Here is an 18,867-nt window from a genome sequence, read left to right on the forward strand (position 1 = left end):
GGAATTCTTATTGCGCTTAATAACTAAGCAATAAAAATGTTAATTATTTTATATTTAAATACATGTATATGCGAAAAAGCAATCTCCCATCATTTGTTAGAGATAGTCATACACACAATGAAAGGTGTGTAAAATTGTGCCGTGTAACGCCGTGAAAATGCCAATATGGGATCTCAACTGAAATCAATAGCAAAAAACGTGCCTGGTATTTTATACCGAACCAAGCATTTGTGTTCGGTTCGGTCCAGTTCGGAAGTGCCAAATTTGGCGAGCTTCGGTTTGGTTTGGCAGTTCGGCTACAGCACTAGTGGTAATGAACCACTTTAAGGCCTATCAAAATTTCCTTATATACATGTATATATATATCAAAAGTTTCAGATTATATTAAAGAATTTACTCATCTAATACCTTGTTTACACGCTGCATCGGATCGCGGTTCAGAACCGCGAGCCAATGCAGAATCAGCTTTTTTGTTACGTGTAAACGCGATTAACTTGCATCGGCTCTCGGTGCAGAATCCGCAATTTTGCACCACCAAAGTAGTAGGTTCAGAACCGCGAGCCGATGCAGGATCGGCTTTTTTTCTTCGTGTAAACAGAAAGCCAATTCTGCATCGGCAATTGGCCCGCATTTCATTCACTGTACTATAATTACCTACATTGATCCAGCATTGTCTTTATTATGACGTATATTGTTGGTGCTCGGATCATTTCAGGTTTTCGCCGTGCAAGCCGATTCTGCACTGTGAGCTGTGACAGCGTGTAAAAACAGTGCAAGATAAACCAAAAGCCGATGCAGAATCGGCTTTTGGTTCTGAACAAAAAGCCGATGCATGTGTAAACACGGTATAAGAAGACACGGTTTAAGAAGAACTAAACATATAATATTACAAAGCAGGACTTCTCAAAAATCTTGCTTGAATTTATTCACCTGTAATGTTATGATATGTAAGGGTGTAGCCATTTTGTTCTGTTTGTTTGCAACCCTTAGCTACCTGCATAACTAATATGACAAGTCATTATTTTCACTTTGATAAAATCATGGAGTTATTACTGTGCTTTCTCAATATACTGGTGAATCATGAGTAATTAATGCATGAATTCTGCCTATGTCCATTGTTTAAGATTCAAAACCACCAATATGAACTCGGGCCAATGGACATTATTTCTGATAAGCTATCTAATAGTAAATTAACATCTAAATGACATAGGATCCTTACCTGATTTAGATTCATTGCCATCAGACTTGGCACTTGTGATGCTTTCTCCCGAAGTGTTGAGGGCGCCATCACTCTCCTCCATCTCTAATGACTCGGCTGTCTCTAATGGACGCGCCGTGGGTGACAGGTTCTTATACCAACACATCAGTTCTTCTCCAGCAGCTATAGGCTGTACACAAAATATTGGAATAAGTTAACAGTCTAAGAATTATAACAGTAAAAGTCCTAACATTATTCATATTTCAAAAGAGACTATTCATTACCCTCCTCATCAAAACCAACAAATAGTTGCAATGAAAGGTTTTCTGAAAATAGCCAAAATAGTAATTGGCTTCCAAAAATCAAAATTATAAAAGTTAATATAAATGAAACAAAATACAAATATAATCATAGTGACACTGTTATTTCCAAACTTTAAGTCTACATGTAAACTGGCTTTGACAGAGATATGCCATGCTTGACTGAACCAAGGGAAAAATGACATGGGGCTAGGGGAAATACCCAAAAGAGCACTGGAAACCCCCCCCCCCCCATTCACTGCATTGCTGAAGCTTGTCAACTCAAATTTCAAACCTCTTTTCCTTTAAAATTTCACACTGAAATTATTAAATAAACCAAGAATGTATCATACTAAAGCTCAGGATCTACTTTTTAAAGCAAAGTATTATTGGTTTTGGCATAAAGTGACATATCTCTTTATCTCATAAACGAAGTACTTCATTACATGCCTATTTAACCTTGGTGCCCACTGCTGCTTAGCCTATTTTAAAAAGTGCCCCTCATCTTAGTTGCCTTGCCCCTCCATAAATCCTATTTTAATGCCTGACTTCATTTTATTTGTAACCAGTTTCCATCGACCACCCCTCTATGATTTCATTGACCAAAAGCCCTCATCACATTTGGATCAAACAATTACATACCCTTAGTGTCCTGTAGTAGATATTTCTCTTGTACTGTGTAGCAATCATGTTCTGTTCCTCAAAACTTCTGGCACTCTTCACGTACCTCATCCAGTTTGCTTTAGAAGGTTCTGATGCATCAATGCTGTAAAGCCGTACTCCTTTAGGCCCTCGGATCTAATGGAGGATGACAAACAGGTAAAATGAAAAATAGTTGGAATGAATTGATGAAGAAGGAAATCCCAATAAACATTTTGACGAATTTGTTTTCAATGAAATGTTAAAGGACTTAGGAACTGTATGTACAAACATTGTAAATTTTGCCTCAAATGATGCCCAAAACTTAAAAGAAAAACAATCATAAAACCCTCCACTTGAATGTTGAGGGGAATTAACAAGTGCCCCGCCCCCACCAATTAAAAACAAGATGATCCCTTGACCTACAATGTCATGAACCACAGCAAACTACTCCCTGAAGACCAAGAGTGTATTCCATGTGACCATTTACCATTGCAATTGAAATATGAAGGACTTGGGTGTTTGCACTTTTATTACAAAAAAAATAAATTCTATTATTCTTTTACAGATTTTCACTAAACCTTCACTAATAAATTTCTTTTGTCTTCAGCTTTCATTTACACCATAAATTTGCATGCTTAAATGGTGTTGATGGACTCACCTCCCAAGAGTATGTATCATCTAAGACCTCACTGCAATCTCTCTTCTCACCAATGAAAGGCCCAAAGGTTCGTCCCTTCCTAACAGATTTCTTTGCCCATACTCCTGTTATAACAATCAAGAAAAAAACATGATTGTATGTACATGGCATACAGACACAGTACATTGAATAAATGATTTCAAGGAGAGTAATATATAAATTAAATTTTCTTAAGCTGATAACAACAACAGATTGAAAAGTCAATAGCCAGGTCTATTCATCCTAGTTTTGCATAAAAATTTGACGTCAACATTATATTTCTGAAAAAATGTTATCAGACAAAAAAAAAATCTTGCAGAATTCATGTAGACTGTAACTCAATTATGCTAAAAAAAAAGTAGAAAGACTGAGTTAGTTACCCATTAGAGTTGGTTCCATCTTAGACTGCCTGAACTCTAGCCCAGAAGGGGCTTTGATACCTGCTCCTATATCCTCTAACATGCTGGCAGATTTCTAGTTTTCAGTGGTCTTGATTCAAAACACCATCATCAAAGCTCTACAAGAAAAAACAAAGAATACCTCTGTGTTATAATATAATATATTCTGTGTATATTGGTCATATCAGAGGGGCATAACATAGATTTATGATTGTAACATGGTTTGCAATCTACATACTACTGGTAACAGTAATATGCTTGAATTTATAATTGCTGGTATCTTTTGGTGCAAAGCATTCCACAGATAGTGCCCTGGGGTGGTATTCTGGAACACTGTCATAACTTTTGTAATAAATTTTGTCATTTCTCTCTGAGATGTGACACTGCTATGATTGTCACAAATCAGTATTCTGAACATTGACTTTTTCCTGTCATATCTCTCAAAGTTTCTGACATCTTTTCAGAGGCAAACCAATCAAATCACCGTTAGGAGCCCTAAGGCCCGTGATGTGTGTGTGTATTTGAGTTTTGTCAGACATGTATCAATCAGATATGATTATTTACGACTGGGACCGACCTTTAATGTCACCATCAGAACGACGTGACCAGGGCTCGAACCTCAAACCTCTGCATCAATCTGTGTAACTTCCCACATAGCTTGGATTACAGGCGCATGCCACAACAACCAGCTAAGGACCATGAGCACATGGGGCTTATCCTTTATACAGTAACTGGCATCGCGCGACTGTATATTGAAGCGCTTGATTACAAAGAGGGATAGGGAGCTGTAAAGAAGTTTTAGAAGAGAGGCAGAAAAAGAGGAAAAAAGAGAAAAAACAAGGAATTGATATGTAGGTCCTACTAATTGTAGCATGAAAAAATATTTTTGAAAATAGTCATGGATGATGAGTGAAATTAATACCACAATCTAATCTAAATAATATCATTGTATGCATGACATTAAGTCGGCAGCATATTGGGATATTTGGTACGGTACTAAAAGATATGACAAAATTTATGACTGCTAGACCCTGTCTATCTTTTGCTTGTACATGTACATATATGTATGTGCATTTTTAGAACCACACATTTTTGGTGTGCACAACAGAGAAGAGACATAATTTATGACATCCACCAGAATACCGATTCTGTCATATCTCTGAGAAAAGACAAAATATGGAGAAAAGACAATGTTCAGAATACTGCCCCTGGTTATGGCTTACTTGCACCATATCCACTAATATCAAATACCTGAATGGAGACGATTTTGACTAAGCATAAGGTTTAAAAAATATTGTTTGTAAATAGCAAACTGTGCAGATATACTGTATACATTCTTTTCTTTAACTTTAATAGTTAAAAAAGAATGCACAAGGTGGGATGCATTGAGATGGGCTTGCTGCTTTCACAAGAAATAAAATGATTAAACTGAGCAGGAAATGCCTACCCTTCTTGGTTTGCCTGTGAGTTTCCTCTCAAATCAAATATAAAGCATTCAGAAATGAAAGAGGAAGTCCATCGACAAGTGATGTCAATTCTAAACTTTCTTCTACACTTTGTCATCACCATTTTTATAACTCCTTTTTCATTTGAATAGTAAAACTGAGCTTTCTTGACAGACACGGCAGGATTTCATTATCTTTTATTTCAGCAAGGATTGCCTTAATCAGTAATTGAGATAGGACCTGTTTTACACGGGGGGGGGGGGGGGGGGGGGGGGCTCTGCATTAGAATAAAAAAACATAGGGGGTGTTGCAAGAAATAATTTGCAATCAATTGCAAATTTCAATAGATCCATTTTAGCTGTATATCAAATCAGATTACACTCCTTGTTTCACGGAGCAGATTAGCAATCAGTCACAAAGTTACAATTAATTGCAAGAAATTTGATATATTAACCTAAACTGAAAATAGACTTGCGATTGATCGCAAGTTTCTTGCCCGATAGAAATACAAACTGTATTAAAGACAAAAAAATAAACAAAAATCAATTCAAAATTCTGCTAGTCAAACACATCTTTAGGTAAATTCAACAATACAGTGTATGTACACTACATGTATACTGCATAATTAATAATATATAAAGCTCCCTTTTAGTAGAAAAAAAGGGAACTGCACTTTTTTTTATTTTCCCTTCCAATAATGCTAATTCAAAATGAATTTAAAAAGTAGATGATACTGTGTTCATAATATAAAAAGTTGATTAACTATTCATTATTCAAGTTCAAGTTATTTTCATTCACATTTTTTTCTACTGAACTGTTTCAATTGTCGCAAGGTCAAATGTTGTGTCATTGTCTGAGGAATGCTTTTGCCCCACTGGTTTTACTTGAATCAGTGAGAGCCCTGCATCACAAGAAAAATATATCATCTTAAAATAAAAGTCAAAGGTGGAAAAGTATACTGTTCTCAATCAAGATTATTTGAACGATAGTTTGCAAAGACAAAGAGTTGGCAAAAAGATAAGTCTCTCATCTAGCAGTCATTCAATAAAAGTCAATCTTGCATTAAAGTAGAGATCATTGATCAATTTTGGCAAATACCGTTATTTCTTTCATGTTTTATTATTTTTATATGTTTTTCTATCAAAGAAGAATTTCAAGTGATCCACAAAACAATAACTATAAGCCATAATTTTTTTTTAAGTTTTTAATTTGTGGTGCTTTCTCCTCCTCCTCCCCCTCCTCCTTCTTCTTTTCCTGGCTGACCTACAACCAATCATCATACTCTATATACCTCAAATATTGCCTGGACAGATATCCTGGATTGGTTTCATCATGGACCTAGTAGATCCATGGTTTCATTATGGGTCATAAGAAGTGTATCAGCACTCATCTTTCACCCTAACTGACTACATGCGCTACAACACTCCTACCAAGGAAAGAGTGTGCCCTTTGTTGCATCATGTAAGATACATTATCAAGAGTCGTGGTTCTTTATTGCACTCTCATTGGATGTATGGATGCCTACATAATGACTTAGCCCTTATTTTATAACCAACAAACCATAATGTAGTTCAGCTTTTAAAAATGATCTCCATACAATACAATTGTTCAGGGATTTTTGTTCAGAATTATCATTTATTGAAAACTAAATAATATATATTTACACTAGTAACTTTTGCAAGAAGGGACCGGAGGGGGGGGGGGCACTTACATTGACATGCAAGACCAAAAAAATATGTAAAAAGGATGTCTTTTTCAAATTAGGGCACGTTATGTACGTAGCGTAATAAGAGTGCCAAAAACACTAAAATAATGAAAAAAGGGCATGTATTTCGCTAGGAAAGCTACGTGTTTAGGGTCAAATTTTGCAAGGGTATAAAAAAGAAAATGTTTTTGCCCCGACAATCATTACTACGGTACCCATGTTTAGAGTCCGATTTGCATGAGATGTGGCCAGACTAAACCCAATGATGTAGGTAAAACCGACATCCGTGACATAACAATTAAAATGTCGCTGTAGTAGGGGTTCAATTCATACTTGCCAAGAGTATAGTCTTGTTTCCAATACTTGTTAAGGGGTGCATTTTCAGAATATGGAAAAGGGTGCTTTTCGTATGGTCGCGCATGGTCACCAATGGAAATGCCCCCACCCCATCCAGGGAAGAGACTCAGATAAAGAAAAGGACTATACTATGACACAGGCAATAATGTTAGTGACCCTTTATGCATCTCACTGACAATTCCATGTTTATGATTTTATTTGCACTTTTAATATTATTAAAGTCATTGGTTTTTATTTTCATTTTGATCATATAGCTGATGACATGTACAGATATTAAGATGAGCATGGGACTTTTTAAAAATTACTCATGATGAATGAGCAATTAATTAAAATGTGTTTGCCATTTGCCTTCTTTACCAGGTCCATGGTTATATTGCCATTCATTCATTATTCTTGTATTTTTCTTTCTATTTTAAAGGTAACCAATATGAATCAAAATGTTACTATTGCCCAATTTGTGAACTGCTGCCAAAAGAATGATCAAAGAATCAAACAGTAATCTGAAAATAATTCACCTTGTCATTAAAACAGGAGGAAAAAGTAAGGAAGATTGTGAAAAAGAGGAGGAGGAGGTGGAGGAGGAGCGAGAGCAGACTATCCTGATGATTATCTGTCACCTACCCCCCCCCCCTTTCCTGCCTTGCCCCACAAGTGATAAATGATACTCTCTATTGTTAATACTTGCAAGGCAAACACATTCAATTGACATTTACATTATCACATGACAAATCATAACATTGTCTGTGCCAAATTGACTGTGTACCGACAGGTTCAAGAGCTTCATTGGTAATTTTGGTTTCATTCACATTTATCTACTGCAACATGACAAATAAAATAAACAAGTTTGGTTTCCATCCTATTTGTAATTGAATCTTATTGCCATTGTAAGAACTCTCTAAAATTGCCACAAATGTGAAACTTGTGGGTTTAATTAATTACCGTAAACATGTAATAAAGACAGGCCCCCTCCACTCGAAACCAGGAGGAAATGTCCCCCAAAATAAAATTAAAATATTCTAAACTGGTTGAGAGGCAGTCAATTTCACAATTTGAAAGATGAGGGTCCTGTAACACGAAGGTTAGCAATCAATCATATGCATGATATTTATGATTGATTGTTGTCAATGCAATCAATCATAGAAAAATGCTCTATGATCATTGCTAAGCTTTGTCTGAAAGGCCACTGATGTTTAGGTTGTTTTAATATACTGTAACATTCTGCTTTCTACATATGGTCAAATATGATGACACCTTGTATCGAGATACATTGTGAAATGTTTTTAAAAAAATAGAACATGACAGACAGATAGACAGACCTCAAAGAAGGCTTCAGTTTCTACATGAGATAATTTCCTACTGGAAAGTAAAAGACAATAGGAAAATAACAACAAACATAATTTAAGGAGGGGAATATTAAAGAATATAAAATAAAAAAGAGTGAAAACTCCTTCAAAATGGTACTAAAAGCAAACAAGATAAAATTAACTAAAATCCAAAACATACTTCAACCCTTAAAAGAGTGGGTAATGTTTTTAGATACATGTATTTTAAGTTTAAATTCTGATCTATGATAACAAGATATTACACAGAAAATGGGAAGACAACCCTGTAGAGCCGAGGATTAAAAAATTCAATGTTAATTTTCTTAAATGACTGTTTTTAAACTGGCGATCCCTTCTCTATTAATAGCACCAGAAGGTCCTACGTGTCTCCAATGCACCACTTGTACTGAACAGATTATACAATTAATTACATGTACATGTATACATGTACCATATCTTGATACATTTTACAGTATATCAAAGGTCCATATATACCTGGGGCCCAGGTCCTGGGCCACTGTTTACTCTAGATTATAACCCCAATACATTGTTGATTTAATATAGCTTAATAAGCATAATCATGATATACATGTATATGTACATATAAAGTGCATAAAATATCATTAAAAGCCATACTGTTTTTTCTGTTATCGGTGTAGTAAAATGTCCAATATATCTTTTAAAAAGAGAGAAGCAAATAAAAATTGGCCCTCAATATTGATTCCTTTCCCACATGCCTGCCCGCTCTTCCTTCCTTCTTCCCCCAAATACCCACATCCATTGCATTTCTTTTCCCTATGGAGAAATTCAACTGAAATTCAAATTTATCTGTTCTTTAACCCTAAAAGGCCTGGGCCATTTGAGAAGTATTGGGGGGGGGGCATGATGGCCCCCCTTCTGATCTCGGGAGCCGTTCACGCAATCATGCCGAAATTTGGAACGCACATAAACCACAAACCACATAAACTACAAGATAGTATTTTTAAAAATTCTGAAAATAATTATTTTTATTCATTATGAATAAAATATGCAAATTTATTCATGAAAAACATTATTTGCAAATGCATGTACACCCAATTTCACTTCAAATATTTTTGTGTTTTGGAAATATCGCACGAAGCGTCAACGGGGGCCATCATAGCCCCCAAGTCTTTCTAGGGTTAATGCAGAAATATACAAATAAGAGAAAAATATTAGAGTTTGGTGAAATCAAGTAAAGATCGAATATACAGAGTTATGAATTTTTAAAGCTACATGTATGAATCTTTTATGATGTTACATGTGAACAACCCAACTCCCTTCCTATTTCATGCATTTATAATTGTTTCATGATTTTCTTCTCATATCTGTACATGTATATCTCAAATTGTCTGATATATTTCATGTTCAGGTAATGTAAAAGTTGTATCAATAAAAAGGACTAATATCATTTTATTCCTTTGGGGGAGGGGGGAGTTGGTTCTTTTTTAACAAAAAAAAACAACAACTTGGCATCAAGGTAAACTTCACTATCTTCATTTCCCTTCTATCCTCCCTGTATCATACCCCCCTGTATGCCCCCTCAATCTCTGACCCACCCCAACATATGATCCTAAATCACACGAAGTAGGCCTACTATTGTATGTTATTGCCCAATCTCATTCTTTGTGAGTGGTGACCAAATGCAAGGCCTAAATACAATCAATCAATAAAACAAATAATGTATGACCACCTATAGAAAAACAATAATAATAACCATATTTCTAATGCGCACATATCCATTCCGAAGAATGCTGAAGGCACCTGACAATTCATCATAAATTCAAATATAAACAGTAAATTGGAAAAATATAAAATCATATATTAACAAAAAATAAGCTCAAATTCGTAAGGAGAGGGGGGGGGTGAGTTAGTAGGGTACACATATTATTGGACATTATGAGACATAAGATAGATTTTCAAGTTTGTTTGGAATGACTGAAGAGAGGATGAGATTTGAACAGTGTGGGGAATTGAGTTCCAGAGACGGGGTGCAGCAGCAAAGAATGCTCTGTCACCCCATGTCCTCTTTGTTCTGGGTTCTTTTAGTTTGATGGAATTAGATGAGCGAAGACCAGTACGAGTAGTAGAAGAGGAATGAATGAGAGAGGAAATATATGAAGGGGCAAGGTTGTGAAGTGAATGGTAGGTTAAAAGCAATCTTATTTTTAATGCGATTAATAACAATAACGAACAAAGAAATAACCCGACATATACAGTAGACAGGTAGTGATTCTACTCAAATTACAACACCACAAAAATATTACAAAATCAAAATTGTAATACTCCTCAATGAAATAAAATAGAAAAAGGCTACACTTGGACTGACTCTGACTGACCTGAATATACTCAGATCGGTGGGTACATAGCAAGCAATGTATTGATTAGCCACACAATAAAACAACAAAAACCTTTCACACATTTATCAATAACCCCATGTATGACAGTAGAGGGAGACACACAACAATAGAGGCTTTACAGGATCAACACACAACAGCACTGAACAAAAGCCTAAGTACAATAGAAATTCTGTTCCAGCTCCAATTGATTGCTTAACCTCAAGTGGTGTCAAGGAACAAAAAGGGCAGGTTAAAATCATCAAACCATAGTTATATTAGTAATTACTACAGTAATGGACAGGTAGTGCTTGGAAGGAAGTGAGGTCTAACTTAGTAAATGGAAGTACCCCTTCAGCTCAGTGTCCTACATGTAAATAGCAACATAAAGTGCAAACAATTGACTTTGATGTGAATGTCTAAATGTTTGAATTAAGGAGGGAGATTGAAAAAGACTTGACCATTATACCACTTGAATTCCATTGGCTACAGGATCAAAATCAAGAATCTCTGTATTAAGATATAATGTATAATAATAATCAACTCTATGACAGGTCCCCTACATGTACATCTTTGGCATATTGATGTGAACTTCTCAAAATATAAATGAGGAGAGAGCCCAGGGGGGGGGCCACTTACATTGACGAGTGGATACCATGCGCGACCAAAAAACACGTAAAAAGGATGTCTTTTTCACGATAAGGCACGTTACGTACGTAAGAGCCGTGGTGTAGTGGTTCTGACTCTCGCCTTGTCAACAAAGGGTCTTGTGTTCGAATCCCACCGCGGTCTAGCGTCCTTTGGCAAGGCGTTAATCCACACTTTGCCACTCTCGACCCAGGTGCTAAATGGGTACCCGGTAGGATGCGAAAGATATTGTATGTTTGGTTTTGCCAGCGCCATAATGTGGCTGCGATGAATGCAAGGAATGCTCCCCAGGGAGTGGAAATTGTGCACTTTTCGTGCTTGATTGAAATGAATCCAATGACCGGGGTAATAATATGCTGTAACGCACTTTGGGCCATTCTGGGAAAAGCGCTTTATAAAAATTGGCTATTATTATTATTATTATTATTAACGTGATAAGGGTGTCAAAAACACAAAAATAATGAAAAAAGGGTATCTATTTCGCTAGGAAGATTACGTGTTTAGGGTCGAATTCTCGGGGATGATAAAACAAAATTAAAATGTTTTATAAAGGATGTCCATTTTGCCCCAACACTTCGTGTTTAGAATCCGATTTGCGCGAGGTGTAGAAGGTGGGGTCGTACTAAACCAAATAAGGTAAAGCCGACGACCGAAGGACCCGTAACAATAAAACATTCCTGTACTTGTTTAGGGGTTCACTTCAGGTTTGCCAAGAGTATCGTTTTGTTTCCAATACTTGTTAAAGCCTGTGTATAGCTTTGGTAGAGGGTCAATAATGTGATTGATATCGAATATCATCTAATATGACAGTCTTACTGAAGCGTAGAGACCGTTAGATATTTTTCCAACTGCACTTCTCTGAGAAAATTTCAAATATTCAAATCTTGGATATATAGCGCCCTCTCTCGGCGATGCTTGTTTTAAATCTAAAAAATGGGCATTCAAACACTTATCTTATAAATTTAGTGATTAGATATCCAAAAGTTACAGACAAAGAACATATCTTGAAAGTTTCAGCCCATTCCATGATTTGGAATAGGATTTAATTGAAAGACAAAAACACACAGATATTTTAATTTGATCGGGTGACCCGATCAAGTTAAATTTCCATGTAAAATCGCAAAATTTATCCTGTAAAACACATTTTCATTTCATATCCTCCACATCATAACTGTTATAGGGCATATCCATTCATATTAGCTAGCAATGAATTGGAATAGTGATAAGTGCATTTTGGTGGATTTACCAAAACTATACACAAGCTTTAAGGGTAGGGTTTCACACGCCAATACTTGTTAAGGGGTGCATTTTCAGAATATGGAAATTACGTGTTTAGGGTGCTTTTCGAGACCCCATTGTCGCGCATGGTATCCAATCGTGAATGGAAGTGGCCCCCCCCCCACCCCCCCCCCCCCCCCCGGGGAGAGAGATAGCCCTACAGGATCATGACAGATAAACATTGCAGCTCTGTGATCTCCTCAATAGAAATGGCACATTACAAATCTAAACAAATGACATTCCTATGGTTTTCTTAATATCCAATGAGGAGTGGATAGTGAAAATTATTGACCATATCTGTACACTCCATTGGCTATCAGGACCTGAACCCAGTGATGGTAACTCACTGGGCAGTTGAGATTGTACACAACTGGTAATTGAATACATGATAGCATTGTTGATATCTATGGGCAAAGTAGGTTGATAGTTCAACTCTGGATGCTGTATTTATACACACAGGAAAGAAATGGTCAAAGTCAGTCTGTGCCAAGTTCAATTCAAGCTATAACACAGTCTCCATCACCTCTACATGTATGTCACTGCATTAGAAGAGGGTTTCACAAGGGCAGTGGAACCAGGATACTTCAGCCAAACCATGTATAAAATACATAAGGGGGGGGGGCACTTACATTAGCAAGTGGATACCATGCGCGACCAAAAAAACATTTTAAAAAAGGATGTCTTTTTCAAGATAGGGCACGTTACGTACATGTACATAACGTAATAAGGTTGTAAAAAACACTAAAATAATGAAAAAAGGGTATCTATTTTCACTAGGAAAGCTACATGTACGTGTTTAGGGTCAAATTTGCAAGGGTGCAAAAAATTAAGACTTACCGGTAAATGTTTTACAAAGTATGTACTTTTTGCCCCAAGAGTCAACACTATGTGTATAGAGTATGATTTTGTGTGAGATGTGGGAGGTGCTGTACTAAACCCAATCAGGTATGACAGTGCACATAACAATAAAAATATCGTTGTACTTGTTTAGGGGGTCAATTCAGGGAATACTTGCCAAGAGTAGGCCTATTGTTTTGTTTCCAATACTTGTTAAGGGTAGGGCTTCACACACCAATACGTTAAGGGGTGCATTTTCAGAATATGGAAAATATGTGTTTAGGGTGATTCTCAAAACCCCATGGTCGCGCATGGTATCCACTCGTCAATGGAAGTACCCCCCCCCCCCTCGTTGTTCCACGGTATTTAGAGGAAAACTCTAGGCTAAAAATAATTATACTTTTACCATTAACCTAAAATTGAGAATTTCTTTAAAATCTGATAAAAAAATCATTTAATTATAAGGTTAAGCAGTTATGCCATGTCCCCACTTTCCTTTTTCTTCAATGTACATAATTGTCATACATGTGTGTATGATATGCCTCCCTTGTAACAAAACTAAGTGCAGCACTGATTACACATAAAATCAGAAGCTGCATTATTTTTTTTTTCAATTTTGGACAACAAAATTTATAGAATTTCATATAATAGAATACGAAAGAACAAACTGGGGAAATTACATCAATCAGCTATCTCATTGCATTTTCATTAAGAACTTTATTAAATTAAAATATTATAACTTTGGTTTTTCTTTTTTGATTTTGATGAAATGTTTTGTTTGTCTGATTTTAATTCATCTGTTCAAATCATATTATTTTCATGCAACCCAAAGTACCCCTTGAAATAACAAACAAATAGCATCTTGGGCAACTCATGCTCTCAACAGGAGGTAACAGGGGACGGTGGCCAGGGGGGGGAGGGGGCATGAGCCAAAAATTTCCTGGTCATATTCTGCAGACTCTGCATGGCTCGTGAGGTGGGATCTCAGCGCTGCTGCAACCAGCCTGAAAGGGCAAGCGAAGCGAGCCGCAGTAGTCCTACAATCTGCTTTGCAGACTCCTTGAATCAGCTGTGATACTAGCCTCTTGTCCAGGCCCTGTCGGCTGCTTTCCGAGCAAACATGGCGAAGCAAGAGAGAGAGCCAAGCAGAGCGGCTCGAGACAGGGCCTCTTGACATCTGAGCCGAATTTCACCGACTTAATTTCTTTTGTTTTTTAGTGTTTTTACCAATATTTTTACCAAAAATCATCCAATGAGAGCGCGGGCTGCTATGACGACATATTGAATATTCATGAGCTCATCTTGAATGGCAACCCGTGGATTCTTGGCAAAGAGTGACAACGAAATATCAAAGAGCAATGAATATATGCCTCTAAAATGCTGAATATTGACCGATTTAAGGATTTTCAAATCGATGAAATTAAATCTGCACTGAAAGGACGAGATGTTTTTGTAAATCTACATACAGAAAATGCCTTGTGTACTGAAGGCCCTCTCGCTCAGCAAGTTTTGTATGTGCTAGTCTTTGCGTGGAGACACAATTGTTGATCAAAGTTTCAATCAGGGTCTGTGCCTGCAGACCAGTCCTACATCATGTACATAGCCAACACCAATCTCTTGAACTAATTAGGGAGATCATGGTGATTTATACATGTATGAGAAATACAAAAATATTCATGCAGATCTGATGACACTAAATAGGCCTACTGTGAATCAACTTTTGAAAAGCTCGGACAGAACCACATTACATCTCAAAACATGTAGACAATTTTGAAAGAGTGCCCTCTATCATCCACAGAGTAAGTGGTAATATCCAGGGTCGTACAAAATTTAAATGCCAAATATTAAGAGAATACAAAATCCAAAGTCTGTTTCCACAACAGGCATAAATATAGAGGTCCGATGTCTAAGATTTGATAATGGGAATACTTCCTGATTCCTTGTTCTGATTTTTGTTTTATTTCCTCATTACGCGCACATGCTTAATACCCCTTCGATCAAAACATAAAATGGATTCTTATGAACTTGACGGGCACTCTAACTTCTTTTTCCAAGTAAGCTATTTAAATGAGGGTTGGAATGGTATCTTCTCAGTATGATTGGTTGAATCTAGTGTGCCAAATCACATCAAACCCCTAAATCATTTCTATGTGGACACAATATATACTTCTCTCCTACCTAGATCAGAGGCAGTCAATAAAACAAAAATGCAGGTACATATCACAATGCACAGTCAATATTTACTGCAGTCCATGTTTGTGAGATGTGGCTGGCCAATAGAGACTATCCTCACTTGCTAAGCTGTTGAAAGCCAAATTTAAATAAGAGTGTTAATATTAATAAACCAATACTTGTCATTCACTATAACCAAATAAACCAACCACCAAAAACAGTTTGAACATTGGCAGTGGGGGGGGGGTGGACTCTGTCTCTCCTATCAATCATACCACCCCTCCCCTTCACAACCACCGACAAAAACAATGTGTGCGTAATGGTGATATCACCTTTCACTCCACCCCCTTCCTTTTATCACACACAGAACACAATTTGAACATTGGGGTGATTGATTTGATGTCAATATCACCTCTTCTCACACCCCCCCCCCCCCTTTCATCATATTGGTTACCACCAACACAGTTTGATAATAGGGGTAACAAAAAATATTTTGAACATTGGGGTGACTTTTCCCTTCACTCTACCCCCCCCCCCACCACCTCAAAAATTGTTGAACATTGGGGCATTTTCATCCATCATTCCACCCCCCCCCTTCACCACAATCAACAAAAACACTGTAAACATTATGGTAACATCTTCTTTCACCCTCCGATCCCATCCCTCCCCCCCCCCCCCACTTAACTAAGTACTGTCAATACAATTTGAGCATATTGTCAATGTTAATATTGATAAATTTTAAGTTGATACGGTTAACAAACCAAACCATAGTCCCAAACTGTCATTAACTTGAGGCCATTCCATATTTAAAAAAATTAATATATTATGAATGTATCTAAAGTGTGGTAGTGCTTTAAGGAGGACACACGTGAGGTCGAGTGCCCCTCCCCCGCCCAAAAAATAAATAAATAAATAAAAATAAATAAAATAATAATAAATAATAATAAACTAAAAAATAAATAAAATGAAAATAAAAAAAGAATTATACTGATTAAATTGATAATAAAGATAATAATAATGAATGAATAAAGTGATACTGTACATCTAGATAAATCAATAAAAAAATTAAATCGTGAATAGGCAATGTTGGATAGAATAAGGAGAAAAAAGAAAGGGGGAAGAAAGAGAAATTTCAAAAAGATAGTTTTGGTTACAAAACTACAATTTTCACCTTTATGTTGTCTTTTACCAGCCCCCCCCCCCCTACAAATAAAACAAACTGGTGAGTGACACACATGTATCTAACATGTAGGCCTACACTAGGTCTAGAAAAATTCTGAAGTCCAAGTTTAAGCTTCAAGGATAAGGGGGGAGGGGAATGGGAGGAGGGCTTCTTGCCTTCTTGTCAAAGTATGCATTTATAAATGCCCCATCCAAATATAATGCAGGACAAACATGGAGGGAGCACAAGTGATTGCACCAGACACAATATTTTGTTAGTGTTTCAAGGAGTATCATGTCAATTATTTTACTCTAAAACTAGTGAGATTTTAGAAAACAATCTACAGTATATGAAGCTACTTTTCATTTCATTCATGTCCACTTATGAAAAAATATCTAAATAAATTTCAGGAAAAATAGAGGGTTTGCATGTATCTGCCCCCCCCCCCCAGCTTCCTGCCTAAGATACATGAAGCATCACTTTCCATAAATTAACTTTCACTTGCTTGGGCAGGTGTGTGTGCACAAATCAAGGCCAAATTGTAATACATCCACCCATCTTATGCCTACCACTAAACCTACAATAAACCAAACTTGGTGCAAGACATGAAATCCATGGAATTAAAAAAAAGTTTTGAAGAAAACATCAACAAAAACAGAGCTAGAGTATTACCCTAAAAATACTACCCCAACCAGAGACAAAATCAAACATGGGACCAGCATTGAAAAAAACCTACACACACATTCACACTACCCAAAGGATTAAAGCTGATTGAAAAGGTACATGTGTGTATTAAAATACAGGGACAACACCCAAGCTAGCCCAGTCTACAAGGGCCAAGTATCATACAAATATTTACTACTGACCTTTCATGTTTCTAAACAATACAATCGCTAGCCGTTATCATGAAAAGATAATATTCACCCATGAATCCAAGTCCATGAGAAAATGAAATCATAATCTTGAAACTTTAAGGTGGAAGGAGAGTGAATGATGAAATATTCCACCATCTTGTATCAAGGATTTACAATGAAAGGACCCCACCGCGCGGAAACTGCTATCGAAGGACAAAAGCTGTTACCACACAACAGCCGAAAAAAAAAATGTGTTGATGACTAAACAAGTAACAAAAAATATATTGAATATGCAAAGAAATTACAGTTCAGATAAAGTAAGATCATCCAGAAAACACACTCACTACTGGTATGGTGTAGTATAAATGTTATGAGATTATTAAACGGTTAAGAACTCACCACTTTTGCAAGAGAGTTTTGAGGGCGATTGGAAACTCCTATTCGTGCGGCGCACGAGATCCTTCATACAGTTTATTAACCCGCCTGCGGTATGTGATATAAGATGCAGAGAGACGTACAAGCAAATACTGAACGGTAACTTGTGTATGAAGTTAATGACGTGACAACTTGAGCAGACTCCGGATCCCGTCAGAAATATTTAGGATGAAAATGAAATCTGTTGTCCCATCTTTCTGATATCAAGAACTGATCACAAGAATCAGGAAAACTGAGTATCCTTAATTCCTTTAAGGTTAACAGACCACCAAACATGGGTTTAATAAGAATAAACTTGCCAGTGTTTCGTACCTTATTGTTCGGAGAGAGATTTCAGCTTGGACAAAAAAGAATCATTCGCGCGCTCCACGTATTGATGCCCTACGATCCTGTGTGTGTGTGTGTGTGTGGGATACACACATTAGCAGTGTTAACGGAACATACACGCATCGAGCATATTACGCCCAGTGATATGTTACCAACCAGTTTGACGATATTTTCCTGATCAAGAGCGAAATGATCTCGGAATCTTTCCAAGGCAAAATATTTTGATTCCCAGCAAAGTATGAAACAAATCGGGCACAAAATGAAAGCTGAGAGTCTCACCTACACGATTATGTGAGCATTTGTCCATAAAAGCGCGATTTCGAGAAAAGTATGATCAAGTTTCTTCGGACTTTCAACCTCCTAGCTGATACGATATTTGGAATCCAAAATGGCGCTCCAGAGTCTGATCTGACTGAGGTTATTGGAAACGTGTGCGACGTGCGCATGGAGGCACATTGAAACTCCAATCGACCTCATTCAACGGGTTAACCATTTAGGATACATAATATCAAACAAAACAAATTATTCGGTAAAGTTTGTTTATCGGTACAATGAAAGAGACTAAACTCTAAAAGGATAAACACGCGAGGGATAACCATATTGGGTTTATAGATTTAAGAACATTTTGCTCTATGTTGTGGATAAGCAATGATAGTTTGACTTTGGCGAGTATTCATAATAAATTTAGAACCTCTTGATGATGTCATTTATTATTCCAGACGAGGAGCGTTGAATATAAAGAGGTCACATGTGTAGCA

At 36.8% G+C, this 18,867-nt stretch overlaps 1 protein-coding gene across 4 annotated transcripts in view; it reads right to left on the reverse strand.

Moving 5' to 3' along the window:
- Nucleotides 1-18,512, reverse strand: part of LOC121427742 (PR domain zinc finger protein 2-like) — a 35,387-nt gene extending 16,875 nt beyond the window's left edge. The window contains exons 1-6 of one of the 4 annotated variants that reach the window (XM_041624285.1): nucleotides 17,747-18,512; nucleotides 3,791-3,998; nucleotides 3,196-3,332; nucleotides 2,798-2,901; nucleotides 2,140-2,295; nucleotides 1,220-1,388 (exon numbers count right to left, since the gene is read on the reverse strand). In XM_041624285.1, coding sequence (XP_041480219.1) covers nucleotides 1,220-1,388; nucleotides 2,140-2,295; nucleotides 2,798-2,901; nucleotides 3,196-3,277 — 511 coding nt within the window. In that variant the 5' untranslated portion in view covers nucleotides 3,278-3,332; nucleotides 3,791-3,998; nucleotides 17,747-18,512. Of the gene's footprint in view, nucleotides 1-1,219; nucleotides 1,389-2,139; nucleotides 2,296-2,797; nucleotides 2,902-3,195; nucleotides 3,333-3,790; nucleotides 3,999-15,337; nucleotides 15,461-17,746 lie in introns of all 4 variants that reach the window. The other 3 variants (XM_041624286.1, XM_041624287.1, XM_041624284.1) reach the window with 3 other exon arrangements.
- Between the last annotated feature and the right edge of the window lie 355 nt (nucleotides 18,513-18,867).

This window comes from Lytechinus variegatus, chromosome 14 (assembly GCF_018143015.1).
Source record: "Lytechinus variegatus isolate NC3 chromosome 14, Lvar_3.0, whole genome shotgun sequence".
NCBI classification, from domain to species: Eukaryota; Metazoa; Echinodermata; class Echinoidea; order Temnopleuroida; family Toxopneustidae; genus Lytechinus; species Lytechinus variegatus.